Source organism: Pelobates fuscus, chromosome 9 (assembly GCF_036172605.1).
Source record: "Pelobates fuscus isolate aPelFus1 chromosome 9, aPelFus1.pri, whole genome shotgun sequence".
Classification (NCBI taxonomy): Eukaryota; Metazoa; Chordata; class Amphibia; order Anura; family Pelobatidae; genus Pelobates; species Pelobates fuscus.
In genome coordinates this window covers 64665707-64680649 of record NC_086325.1, presented here as the reverse complement: position 1 = coordinate 64680649, position 14943 = coordinate 64665707, and the positions used below count along the sequence as shown (strand labels likewise).

General features: G+C 42.5%; 1 protein-coding gene across 4 annotated transcripts in view; it reads left to right on the top strand.

Annotated features, from left to right (window-relative positions):
• Positions 1–390: 390 nt before the first annotated feature.
• LOC134572801 (integrator complex subunit 6-like) overlaps positions 391–14943 on the top strand; it is a 127084-nt gene continuing 112531 nt past the window's right edge. For 3 of the 4 annotated variants that reach the window (XM_063432007.1, XM_063432004.1, XM_063432006.1), the window contains exons 1-2: positions 466–762; positions 975–1052. In XM_063432007.1, the coding sequence (XP_063288077.1) occupies positions 652–762; positions 975–1052 (189 nt within the window). In that variant the 5' untranslated portion in view covers positions 466–651. The other variant, XM_063432008.1, reaches the window with a different exon arrangement.

Below are 14943 nucleotides of genomic sequence, written 5' to 3'. Positions count from 1 at the left end.
CGAAAAACACACACTGCCAAAAACAAAATCATCATAATAAATAGCCCTGCTTCCCCCCTCCACCAGCGGGTTAAAAAAAAAAGAAAAAAAAAAAAGTGGCATGTCAAGTGTGATCAGCAGAATAACCCAGCACTGCAAAGTGCACAAAAATGGCCGCCGACGATAAAACTACGTTTCCCGTGACACCTTGCGCTTCCCTAGTTTCATGAATATGCACGACGTGACGAGAAGGGGGCGGGGCATAAAAAAAAGAAAACTGAAGAAGACGAGAAAAAAAAAGTCTGTCAGGCGAGTAAGGAAGCGAGCGGTCACGTGGTCGTGACAGGCTCATGAATATTTAACGCAGGGCTGGGGGAATGGTCGGCCAATCGGGCGCGGGCTGGTCACGTGGTGCGCCTGCGAGGGCTAGGAGAGAGAAGTTATCTATCAGTGAACACGGGAAAGAGACTCAGAGCTCAAGTGAGCGGTGCCACGGGCGGGCCTGTCCTGGGCGCTCCAGGATCCCATACACTCCTTCCAACTAACCCCCCCTGTCCTCCCTCACAGCGACATGTCAGGCCACCCCCGGGGGCAATAAACCGCACTGTAGAGGGGGGCAGCTCAGGCTGGCGGTGCCGTCAGGGGGCTATCCCGCCTTAGTATGCGCTAAAAATGCCTATTTTACTTTTCCTCATAGACACGTCCGCCTCTATGAACCAGCGGACTTACTTGGGTACGACCTATTTGGATATTGCCAAAGGCGCGGTTGAGATATTTATGAAGGTAACAGGAATTCTTTTATTTTGTGTTTGGTTTTTTTTTTTGTATTACTGAAGGCAGGCAGCCTCCCCCTCCTGGTCACAGAGAGCCCCCCCCGGGTGGGGGGGGGGGGCATGGCGGGGGGTTAGTTTATTTTGGGGGGGGGGGGGGGTTGCTCTAACCATCCATGTCGTTTCACTGACCCCCCCTTGTTGTTGTTGTTTGTGTCCCCGCAGCTGCGAGCCCGGGATCCGGCTAGTAGGGGCGACAGGTACATGCTGGTTACATATGACGAGCCTCCATACTGCATCAAGGTAACGACGCCAACACCCGACTCCGTGACGGTTCCCTTCACCGGGGGGGGGGGACACCAGGCCTTCACTGTCACAATCCCACCCCCCCTTCTCTCTGGGCGAGGGGGGATCCAGGCCCAGGCGGGGGTTATGTGAGGAGGAGGGGGGGGTGGTGTTTCGGCGGGAGTAGTCGGCTTCGCAGCCCTTGTGAAGATGGCGGACATCTTGCTTTTGTATGGGGCTGAGGCGCCTGAGATGGAGGAGGGGGGAGCGCGCTGGTAGGCGGGGTTATGTGACGTCACAAGGAGCCCAGCCGGCGATTGGTTGGTGGACGAAGCCCTAGGCTGAACTACTTTTTTTTTTTTTTTTTTTTTCTACACTTCAGCTGGTGGGCGTGGTTATCAGGGCAACACAATGATTGGCAGCATAATAATAATAAAAGTAGAGCAGGCTATCCACTAAACCTTTCAATTGGAGTAAATCCTAAAAATAAGGCAAAAATGTCACCGTCATGGGTTGGCTATTTCAGCCTATATTTTGCAATTAGTATTTCAATCACTGCACCTGTTAGCTGACAGGGTTATTCACCAAATTGTAGTTAATTGCAAAGCTGAAGGGGAATTTTAGACAAAAATAGCAGATTTGTGTAAAAATAAATAAAAGTTCCCCCTAAGTTATAGCTTGGCTATTTTGACCTGTATTTGCAATTATTTATAAAGCGCTAACAAATTCCACAGCGCTGTACAATGGGTTCACTAACAGACGGGTATTTGTAACCAGATGATTTGGACGCACAGGACCAGAGGGAGCCGAGGGCCCTGCTCAATGAGCTAACATTAAATCCAGTTTTAGAGTTTCACCCAAGGTTATTCACTAAACACTGATTTTTCAACATTTCTGCAAAATCTAGCTGGTTTAGAGGAATGTAATTTCAGCTTGAATTTTGCAAATTTTATTTTTAATAAGCTACATTTTGTAGTTTGCACACAAAGCTAAGTCAGCTTATATCTTACCTTGCTTGTGGGGCCTTAATAAAGAGCACTGTAAAAAGCATACTTCACAATATGCATAGTATAATCTCACTTATTAGGTGATCTCAGATCAGTACAGATTTTCTGGACTTCATGGTAGCATAGTACTCTAAGGGTGGAGCAGTTGTACAACTAAATCAGTCTTTCCTCGTCGGGGTAGATGAACCTGCTTTCAATGCATGCAGACAGTTTTGTTTGTGTAGGTCATTCTGCTAAGACATGTCAACAAACTGAAAGGGAAACCATGAAACGTTTAATGTTGGTATCAGATGATGAAAACTAAAAAATCGTTTGCCCAACATATTTTGACTCCAGTATGGTGCTTGCCACTAGGGGAGTATTAAACCCTCTCTGGAGAGAATATGAATTCCTGGGATGGCAGCATGGTGGGAGTATATTCATGTAGTAGGCCTGGAAAAAAAATCCATATGGGCAAGAGAAGCTCAGTGAACCTTTGTTCCAGTGACAGGAAAAGCTGTGTGTCTTTTGCAGCAATTGTACGGTACATGTAGCCATGTGTGGCATCATGTAATGTGTATCAAGTTCAGCCTTTTTTTTTTTTTTTTAAAACTCCTTTTTGAAATTTTAGTGTTCAAATCATTTACCCTCACCTAATAATTCCCTCATAATTTCAAAGAACTCACAATCTGGAATCTTATATTTACATTAATTATTGGCCCCATTACTAAACTATTCCCTAGGGCAGGCTTCCCCAAACTCCGGCCCTCCAGATGTTGATGAACTACAACTCCCATGATTCTCAGCCTGTCTATTTCATTCACAGAATCATGGGAGAGTTGTAGTTCAGCAACATCTGGAGGGTTGGAGTTTGGGGAAGCCTGTCCTAGGGCCAGGGATAGGCAACCTCTGCAGATGTTCTGGACTACATCTCCCATGATGCTTTGTCAGCATTATGGCTGTAAGAGCATTGTGAAATATGTAGTCCACAACATCTGGAGTGCTGAACGTTGCCTGCCATAGGCAATTGTTCACAACTAAAATTTTAGATGACATTTTATTTCACTGCAACTGGTACAGTGATAGTTAAATGACACAGGTGTTTTGGTATGCAGTACCAAAGCCTAACAGCAGGTGGCATGCACTAATGTTCCAGTTTAGAAGTATCTCCTTAATTTTATTTTAACTCTTAAATGTGTTAACCAGGAGGCCAACACATCGTACCATTTGTGCGCAAGTTACATTGATACTATATGTACTGTCTTGTTAGTATAAGGTGTAGAATTCCAGCAATGCATAACTGGTATTGGGTTATGTATGTCTGGATTTACTTGCTTGAACCAGGTGTGTTGATGGCTAGGAATCAACAACCTCACAAGTAATCGGTAACAGACTGATAAATATATAAAAATAATTCTGATGTAGTTTGTGTGAAATGACTATCGGGTTGTGTGGCAAACGCGTGCATTGGATCACTGTGTTATGTCACATTTCAGGTGTAAATTATTAGCGCTAACACCATTATTCCAAGCCATGTTTTAAAAGTTTGTGGTGGAAACTGGCATTTCTCAACACTTTATGATTCTATAACTTGGACAAGATATTGTTTTCTACAACCAAAGAACAACAATGTTTTACCAAGAAAACGTTTTCAAAGTATAATAAATAGGAATTGCCATCTGCAGGGTTTTTATTCAAGCAAATAGTTTACATAATTTTCCAGTCTTTTATGGCAGAACTTGGCATTTGTTGTCATACATATCAGAGAAGTGATGGTGTTTACAAGTGTATTACACTATGGAAAGCCTACAGTGCTCATACAGCACTTCAGAAACAAATGCCCAAACTTGCATGTACATTCACAGAGCATTATGGGAAGATAGCAGCATATACACCCTGAAGTTTTTTTGTTTAACTGGTCTGTTGCACTCCTAACACCAGTATATGCTTCAATACATTTAAATAAGATGAGAGGAAGTGGAACAGTTAAAAAGTGCAAGTTCCTCTTTAAAGTAGTGAACACAAAAACATATTTGTAAGGAAATTTTAGATTAATTTAATGTTCTCTATATCAGAAGCACTTTATTGACCGCAACCCTGTCGTGAAACAACACCATCTGTGATGCTGAACATGTCACAGACATACTCCTGTTCCTTTTGGAAGATTGGTGATTCCACATCAGCTGGTGATCTTTCTTTTTTACTATGGCTCAACTATATGATTAAACTAGACTTGTTACGGCCTGAGAAAATGGCTTTTTATTTATTTATTTTCTTCCTCCATAAATTAAATATACTTGTTAGCAGATTTATCTTAGGTTTTCATGCCGCTTAAATGACTAGTTGCTTCCAGCCCGTTCCTGAATGTCCACTCATCTCTAAGGAAGTAGCACTGGGCAGGCATTTGTAGTGGTGAAATTCACTTTCTATGTATGCAGTTAATCCATCATGGTTTCTTATAAAATCAATTGAATTTAATGATACTGAACTATGCACATGTTTTGTAAAGTAAAAACAGAAATTCATCTTTGCTCAAAATAGGAAAAAAATCCAAATCTCAGTCATGCGTTCTGGCGAGTAATGTCTTGATTTGACTTCTGTAGCACTAGATGTTCTGCCTTGTGAGCAAAAGCATTGAGTCTCTAAAGGCTCGCTTAAGTAGCTATTTTTCTTACAGTAAATGACTTTCTTCGGTTTGTCAAAAAAAATCTCCTTTTCCTATGTCTGATGTTCTTTGTGCATTCCTGTTAATGAAAATGTCACCTGAGTTGTATGCACACAAATATATAACAGGAGAAATGCAATGTTTTAATCTCGTTAAGGTGTGTATTTTTGTTTTGTTTTTTTAGGTGGGGGGGGTGGGTCTTTTCTTCTATTGTAAGAAATGCAAACTTTTTTCTTTCTTCTTATACTATCCCTTTTGTACCACTTGTTAAAGGAACACTGTAGTGTAATGGTTCTGGTGTCTATGGTCAGTCCCTGCAGGCTTTTTAATGTAAACCCTGCCTTTTCAGAGAAAAGGCAGGGTTTACGTTGCTGCCTAGGAACATCTTTATGAAGTCACTCAGACAGCCACTAGGGGTGCATCACTGGCATTCAGTGTCTCCACGCTTTGCATGGAGGCATTGAACATTCCCCATAGAGATGCATCTCTAAGAGATGCTGATTGATGCTGTGCATGTGCAATAGCCTACATTGTCTCTATGGGAAAGGATTGGATTGGCTGACTTCTTGATCTCAGCCACGGAGGCGGGGGAAAAGGGTGAGTTTAAGTACCTTATTTCTCCACAGAGGTGTGGGCCGGACACCTAAGTAGCTATTTTAACATCAAGAATACATGTTTAGAATGTTCCTTTTAATATTAGCTTAAAATTCCACTTTTTATATATATATATGTTTTTTTTTATTATAATTGGTTCCCGCAGCTGCCCTGTGTAATCTTTATAGTAAACTTGACCATGATGATCTAGTTCCTGAAGCCAGCATAAGTAAACAAGAAACAAGCCTGATATGTCGAACTTGCTTTGACTCTGCAGTCATGTGCTATATAGCACCTATTGCTTATCATACACTCCTGAAGGTTGAGAGAAGCTGGTCTGTCGAATCAAGTTCCTTTAATTTGTTTATGAAGTTAAATTACACTGTGTAACCCTGCACCACATGTGTTGCCAATGTGACCCTATGAGTGTGGCATTCTGAATACTCTGACTCAGCAGCTCTAAGAGATAAGCGGGCCAATGCCCGGTTGAAATACGTTCTTACCATGGAAAACTAGCTTATTATTATTATTATCATAGGGAGGATTCAACTATAAATAGGACAATCACAAAAAACTTACAGGAACGATGGGTTAAAGAGGATCCTTCTCAAACGAGCTTACAGTCTGTAGGATTGTACTTGTGAAGCCCAAAAATATATTTTTAAAACGGTCTTGTGTGCAGCACCATAACAGGATGTTCCAGATACCAATACGACTTTAATACATTAACCCTTTAAGAATGGAGGAATTTCTCTGTTCTGACCAAAACAAAAACCTATAATTTGAGCTCAATGTCTATTCAACCATAATTTAACTTTCCTATTAAGTGTACCCACACTTTTATTATATATCATTTTGTTCATGCGAAATAGGGATTTAACTTCACATAAAATATTTATATATGAAACTTAATTTAATATGAATAAAATCTAAAAAAAAAGTGTCAGAAATTAAATGTTTTCCAAGTTATGCATGGAATTTTAACTGTGAATGTCACAATACTCTTAGCTTTTACTGCAATAAAACATTTGTATGCTGTGATGCCCCACATGAACAAGTGTCATGGTGTTTTGGAAATTACAGGGTCAAATAAATAACTTGCCCACTCCAGTTTTTACACATTGAAACTTGCTGGATTTTCAGGGCCTTTATTGCTTTTGAGACTGTATGTCTCAGGGTATTCAAAATGGGTTTTTTTTTTTATTTTTAGTACTCACAAATTTTGGCCAAAGTTAGTGTTCATATTTGCTTTTGCGTTTTTCACACAAAAACTACACTTTCGTTGATGCTATCGTCCTCATTATTTGTTTTACTGCTCTAAAAAACTCATTTGTGTTCAATGTCTCTTGAGTGCTATAGTACACCACATGTACAGGAAGCTTACAAGCTCAGATATATAGGGCTTGCAAATTAAATTCTCTGGTATTCCTGCCTGGGTTGTCGGGCAGGTCCCCCAGTATATCATTAATAAAGTCTAATTATATTTAGAATAAAAGTGATCTGCGGGGCGTGCTGAGCTGTCCTGCGGCATAAAAGCACAACGTTTTGGATGGTGACATAGCACACCCTGTGTCCTTATGGGGTTAATATGATGTTGTTTTTGCATGCTCAAATTTTATTACATTTTTTTGCGCAAAAACATCCCAATGTTTTGCAGAATGCTGCACCATTAGCCTGCCTCTTTCGCCATATGTCCCAGATTTGTTTTTCTTTCCAAGATTTGTGTTTGTGCTACAAAAGCATTAGATACATTTGTATGCAAAGTATAATCCTAATGCATGTTAGAAACACTATTTATATATGACAATTTTATATGTTTATGGTGAGCAAAAATATGAATGCCTTCCCATGTCATATTACACATGTGGCACTAGTGAAGTGTGTTCTGTTTAAATCCTAGTCTCTGTCGTATTCTGGCTGGGTACTGAATAACCTCCAACAAGCAGATTTTAACCTTTTTATTGTAAGCACATGGAGTTTCGGAGAGGCAGGATTAAGGCAGTGTAATGCACTGCTAAAGCTGTCAGCAGGAGCTATTTTCTCTACATCAGACAGAAGGGTAGTGTTACGGTTTTGACTTCTCAATTTTAAAACTCAAGGTCCTCCATTTTTACAAGCTACTCTTATTGTATATTTTATTAGCCCAGCAATGTAAATTTTAAAGTTGTCTGCACACAAATGTATTCAAAAACACATGGAGAGACACAATTGTATTAAAGAGCTAGGTGCAAACCATATAAACACTCCCTTAAATGTTTGAATATCTATATCATATAGAATGCACACTGACCTCTTCAAGCAGTCCATATAATCTGACTTTATTATGTACAACAAGTACTCTAGTGAAAAATAAGACAAAAATAAACACAATAACAGAAGCAAAGAGTACAATACCAAGAATTCTTACAAGCCACAAGACAGAAACACGAGTCACCAAACCCCCCCAACGTAAGAATTCTTGGTATTGTACCAGTGTATTATTGTAAGGTCCTTTTTTAAATTTTTTTTTTTTTTTAAAACACTATTGCTGGCAAAGCTTCTGGGGCAGTGTAGTCCACAACATGCATGGTGAAGGTTACCTGCCCTTGTTTTAATTTCATGGGCTGCTACTATTGTACTGAAGGTCACCATGCAGACCGGATCTAAAAGCTAATACCATTGTGTGAGTACATATAACTTATACCCATTCCATATGAAACCTCCCAGAACTCGGGGAACAGCAAATAGGAGTCTCTGAGTGTGTGTTTTAAAAAGTAAAACAATGTAGGTGATAAAAGGCAATTTAAAAAAAATAAAATTAAATAATGTGTGTGTATTAATCTATGGTACAAGTTTATCTGGGCAAAAAAGGTTGAGAATACATATAGTACACACATCCATCCAGTAACAGAAGGGCATTTTCTCACATTTAGTTTTTTTTTTCTTTGCACCGAACTGTAGCATCTCTGCTATCTAGACACATTTTGGAAGTTTAATGTAGATGTGATAGCATGTTTGTTAATTGCATAACCATATGGTATTAATGTAAAAGTGATTAAAATTATATATATATATTGCCATAAGCACTTCATTTCAGTTAAGTAGTTATGGTGCCTGGAGGTATCCACTGGGGTTAAACAGTTTAAACACGATGCTCCAGGCAAAGCCTGTCCTCCGACTTTGGCTTCAATGCAGTAGCCTTCCACTGGACACCAGTTATGGACTGAGAGCCCCAGCCAATGTCTGTCTACCACCGGATTCTCATTGAGAAAAATACATGAATAAGGTACATACATTTCAAATTTATTTTTCTCAAAGCTAGGCCAGTGAGATCATCTGTGCCTAGTGCAAGGGGCGTCCACATTAAAACCGGTGCCAGAGGAAGAGGCAGAGAGGCATTTAGTATAGGCATCATCTGGGATAAGCACTTTGTAGGCAATTTAACCCTTAGCTGGAAATGATCTATTGTAGACTAGATTGTTCTGCACACACTCTGAAGAATAATATATGTTCATTACCTGAAATAGGTAACTTGGTTATTAAAGTGGTTCTGTCCCACCTCCCTCCCCCCCAGCCCCCTCCCAAAAGAAAGATAAAGTCTTCATGAAATACTAACATTGACTATAAAAATTTCACTGAATTTCCAGGTCAGGTAAAATATGGCAAAACAAACTAGTGACTAGTTTGAATTGGGTATATTCACTATATCTGCCAAAAGGTGGAGCTACTGCCATCAAGTTTTGCCATTTCTTCCCCACCATCTGTGAGGGAAGGTATTATCAATGGAGGCTCCTGCCATCTTGTAGGATCATCTATAGACCTCCGGTTTGAACTCTTGCATGTGTTGGAGTACAACAAAGATAGGGGGCTCCTGGCAAATGAAGTACCAGGAGCTAGGGACGACCCACCACATGAAGACCATAAAGCTGCAAGGGATAGCTTCAGGTAAGTAAATTAGGGATTAGTCTAGCCCTAGTGACTGAATAATCTAAATTTTATTAACGACAGGAGGCGAATATTTGCTTTATCCTTCTTTACTGAACCTCCCAGCAGCAAAGAAATATTTAACAGTATTGTAAAATAATTCAACCAATCAGAGTGTATATCAGTATTATATAACATTGTGAAGCTCATCCCAATTCCTCTTTCTTGTTGTGGCTGACAGTATTTGAGTGTCAACCATGTAAACCGAACTGGAAACTGGAACTGTGGACTAAGTCGTGATCCTGATTTCAACCGTGTAAACCTTGAGTGGGTTGCTGAATCCACCTGTTATGAGCGTTAGGGGTCTTCACACTAAAGAAGAGAAGAGAGAAAAACCATGAGAGTATAGGTTCTCATACTATGTGAGTGCAAGTTTATGGCACGTATATTAGGGAATGACAGATTATTTCAATGTAATTCATTGGAACTGATCTGAAGTATATCATATTACTGGTTAGTGTTGTGATGTAAACCTGACTGATGACAGATGATGATGAGTGAATTGTGTGAGACATATCGAGTAGGAAGAGATAGTAACTTACCTCAGGGTGGGTCGACATGGTACTGAAGACAAGGGTGGGAAAATATTCGCCTCCTGTCGTTAATAAAATTTAGATTATTCAGTCACTAGGGCTAGAATAATCCCTAATTTTATGGCAAGACAGGAGGCTTCACATTTGCCGTTTTAACACTCCTGTATAATGGAAGATGCCGCGTGTGATCTAGGTTTGAAATAGAATGTACGAAAGGTAGATTCCCTGGACCAGTCTGCCGACGACAAAATGTCTGAAAGAGAGCTACCTGCACGAAAGGCTGAGGAAGCGGCTGCTCCCCTGACTGAGTGCGCACCAAAGGAGGGATCAATGTTAGCTTGGGCTAGTATCCATTTGATCCACTGTGCAACTGTGGGATTGTGTGGTTTGACGTAGGACACTAGAAGGGGTCCTGTAGGGGGACGCAGAGTGGTCGTGGCAGCTATGTAGTGCCTTAAGCAAAGCGCCACGCAGAGTGACTGTCTATTCGGAAAGTAGGGGTAGAATACGGAGAGAGAATTAGTCTTGGTGCGTCTAGAGATGCGAAAAGTAACGCTTTCCGGCGAGAAGACTATAGCGTGTAAATCGAATGCGCGAATGTCTGAGACCCTACGGAAGGATACTAGACATAGGAGTAGAGCTAGTTTGGCAGAGAGTTGACGTAGCGTCAAGTTCTCATTAGAGGGCCATGAGTCCAAAAGGGAGAAAACCTGAGCAACATCCCAGAGATTGGAATATTTAGGTAGAGGGGGTCTGGCTAGCCTGATCCCGCGTAACAGTCTACAAACTGAAGGATGTTTTCCTATTGATGTGTTGTCAATAGGGTCGTGTGCTGCGGATATGGCTGATCTAAAAACATTAATCGATCCATAGGATTTGCCTTGATCAAATAAGGTAGACAGGAAATATAATATTATCGTCAAAGGAGCTGAAAAGGGATCGGTGTCCCTTTCCAGACACCAGCTGACCCATGCTCGCCATGCAGTGAGGTAAGCTCGTCTAGTTCCTGGGGCCCAGGAGTCCCATAGGAGTACCTGAGCTGTCTCCGAAAGTCCTGAGACATTCTAGGATCCCCTGAAACGGCCCAAGCTACAAGTTGGAGCCGTCCTTGGAGGGCGAGAGGGTGACAATGCCCCGCTGGATTAATGAGAATATCGGGAGATCGGGGCAGTAAGATCGGACAATTCGCTGACATTTCTAACAGGGTTGGGAACCAAGTCTGGGCTCTCCATAACGGAGTGACAATGACTATTGTCACTACTAGGGCTCTGACCCGGTAAAGGGTGCGTTGGATCCGGCCAAGGATGTAGGAAGGCATCGACTGCCCAGGATCTGGAAGCCAGCTGATAAAGGCTTCGGTCTGGTGATTCAGTCGCGATGCGAATAAGTCCAGAGTGAGGGGCCCGCGAAGACAAAGAATTTGATAAAACAAGCGGGGGTCCAATTGCCCGTCCCTCACATCTCTTCAATGGCGAGAGAACCAGTCTGCGACTAGGTTGTCCGTGCCCGGGAGATATTCCGCTCTGATGGATAAGTTCTGCTCTAGGCAGAACTGGTAGAGTTCCATGGTAAGGTCTGACAGTAGTTTGGACCGGGAACCCCCTAGCCGATTCACATAACGCACTGCAGAGACGTTGTCCATGCGCAGTACTAGTGAACAATTGAAACAATCTTTTGCGAAACTGCGAATCGCAAAGGACCCTGCAATCAATTTTAGACAATTGATGTGCAGTGCTCGTTCCGAGGGGGACCATAGCCCTCCGGTGGACCTGTCTGCGCACGTGGCGCCCCATCCCAAGAGACTGGCATCGGATTCCAGGATTAAATCTGGTTGCGATACGAAAATGGCTTTGCCATTCCATGCTTCCATGTTGTGAAGCCACCAGTGAAGTTCTATCCGAACTTCGTCAGTCAGGAAAATGTACTGATCGTAAGAAGTGGAGCGGTGTAGGTAGTGTGTTTTGAGCCGTTGCATGGCTCGGTAGTGTAAAGGTCCCGGTTAAATGGCCTGGATAGAGGCGGACAATAGACCTATGGTGTGGGCCAGGTCGCGTAGGCGAATCTGGTGGGCTGACAGCAGTTTGCGGATCTCTTTCTTTATAGATTTGACCTTTGTGGAGGGGAGCTGTAAAATCGCCTGCACGGAATCTATCAGAAATCCGAGAAACTGAACATTTTGAGAAGGTTCCAGGGCCGATTTCTGAAAGTTGATCACAAACCCTAGGTTTTGTAGCAAGGTTGTTGTCATGTCCGTGTGTTTGCGTAAGAGGTCTGAATCCTGAGCCATTATTAGAATGTCGTCCAAATAAATGATGGACCGAATCCCTTGAGATCGGAGTAACGCCATCACTGGTTTCATCAGTTTCGTGAAACCCCATGGTGCGGAGCAAAGGCCGAACGTGAGACATGTGAATTGCCAGATTTCGTCTTGCCAGGAGAATTGAAGAAAAGCTCGATGGTTGCGAGCAATTGGGACTGTGAGATATGCGTCCTTGAGATCGAATCTGGAGAACCAATCTCCCACGCAAAGGAGGTCCCTAAGAAGATAGATGCCTTCCATCTTGAAGTGACGGTACCTTACAAAGCGATTCAGGTCTTTTAAATTGATGATTGGACGTAGGTCTCCAGTTTTTTTGTGTACCAGAAATATGTTGCTGAGAAAAGTTTGGGGAAATGGGGATTTTTCTATCGCCCCTTTTTGTAGAAGTTTATGCAATTCGGTTTGCAATGTGAGGTTGTCTGATGTGGACATCTGTAGTGGTGTAGGAGGTGTGTCCTGGACTGGAGTGGAAAGAAAATCTATTTTGAACCATTGGACTGTGTGCAGAACCCATAGGTCTTGTGACAGTAACTCCCACTGTGGGAAAAAATAGATTAGTCGACCTGCAATAGGTGTGTTTAAAAAAGAAAGGTTGATTACCTTGAGCAGTTCGTCCGCGTAGGGAGGCAGAACCACGTCCCCGGATAGATCCTCTATTTGTGAATAACTGTCTGTGGTAGGGTCGGGGTGGGTTGTCCTGAGTGCCAGTAATTTTCTGTTGGGCGAGGCCTGTAGCCTGTGAAGGCAATTCTGCTGTACGTTCGGCCTCTAAAACGTCCAGCTCTCCCAGAAAAACAAGTTGACTGGGAACGAAAAACCCTGCACAAGGAGGATTGGGCCTTATTGAGTGTGGTAAATACAGCCACATGCTTGGAGAGATCCCTCATAAACGAGTCTCCAAATAACAAACCATTGGCCTCTGGTCCCAGTTCTCGGGAGCTCAGATCGGCTAGTTTAGCATCTAGTTTGTATAGTGCCGCCCTGCGCCTTTCTGTGGATATGGCCACATTTGCGTTGCCCAGGAGACATAAGGCTCTCTGGGCCCATTCTCTAACTGTATTGGGATCAAACTCCCCACTGGTTATGGCTTCGTCTGCCAGAATAAAGATTTGGACGATTGGACCAGATATGTCCAGAAGTTTATCTTGGGCTGTCTTGAGGCCCTGTTCTATTCCCTTGCGGGGATCCTTCCCTGTCTTATTTAGGAAGGTTACAAATAACGGGTCGAACTCTGGTGTGAGAGCTACCTTATTTGGGATGGTTGGTCGAGGGCACTCGGCTCTGAGTTTCGCCCTGATTTCCTTATCAAGTGGTTTACGTAACCACATCTTACAGAAGCTAGTGATATGGTCTGGTGGAGACCATTCGGCTGATCGTGAATGTCTGATGATTCTGGGGTCAAAAAAGGGGACACCCGAAGCATCCAGAAGGATATCTGAGTCGGTTCCCTTCTGGGTAGGTACTTTAGTATCAGAGTCTTTAGGTATAAGGAAAGTCTCCTTGACAAATTCCGATGGGGTATCCCCTAGCGCATTTGCTGAGGGGTCCTCATCAGAATAGTCAAGGTAGTAATCCTCAACCCTATCGCCCGTGTGGAAAGCAGAGCCCTCTAAGGAATCGGTGGTTACGTGGGCGGGTTGAGGGGCAGACAATTTCAGGGACTTGGCAGGAGCCTTGCCAGCAGACCTACTATCCCCTTTCCAGGGGTGCTTGCGTGTGGTTTCCTGATCTGAGGGCTGAGAGTCCTCGGAGTCAGAGGGTAAGCGTGTGGTAGGATTGACTTCGGTAGAAGTCCTTTCTTGGAAGGCTGCTAACGCCTTGGGAATAGACTCGGCAATGGTTGAGACCAGCCAAGCTCTAAGTTCCTGTGAAATTGCTGGCTCGGTATTATCGGACATGGTTGTCTTTATAGTAATCTGACCAATAGTCAAAGCTAAGCAAAAAAATATATTGTATAAGATGGGGTTCACCCAACAGTGTAAAATAAATTCTTTGAAATTGGGGGTCACCCAAATATTCGCACAATAAATGAGTAAAGGGCGGCACAATAATAAATAGTGGGGTTACCACTAAACATACACAAGTGGTTTGTACCACTATAATAATATTAAGTGGGGTTCACCACTAAAGTAGTTGGACAGGTGGTTATGTCCTTAGCATGAAACAAGTGTTGGGTCACTTTAAGTACTGAATAGTAGCAGTGGGGGTCACCCTTGAATAACGGTGTGAGGACACCTATATTATTATTGATAATTAAGAGTGGCAATAGAGGTGGGGGTCACCCACAGTAAATACTCATACACCGAGCAATAGAAAGAAAGGTCATCCACAAGGCCTTTTGAAAAAAAGAAAAAACGAAATGAAAAACTGTAAAGGGGTTGGCACTTTAAAAGTGCTAGAAAATAAATAAATGTTGTACTTACCGGATCTGGCGATAGAGGGTGCAAGTGCGCCGAGGGAACGAGAAGACCGCGCAGCAAAAGGCCGGAGGAAGCGCGTCTGGTAAGTAAAGACGCGAGGGGGGCGGGGAGCTGAAAAGGGCGCAAAATGACTGAGCCGCGGACTCCTGGGAAATGGAGTCCGCGGCAGTGAATGGATGAGGTGGCAAACTTTAAGCCACGGTCCCACCAAAATCGGGAAATACCGCGGCTATGGAACACAAGGGAAAAATCAACAATAGGCAGAAGCAAGTCACGGAAATCCGTGACTTAAAGAGACACACTAACGAGAATAAAAAGATTAGACAAGAATTGTAATATGCAGAAAATTACCAAAGAACATATATGCTAAATGTAAATAAATGATATAAAACTATAATTAATAAATAATCAAATTGTATCAAAGACAC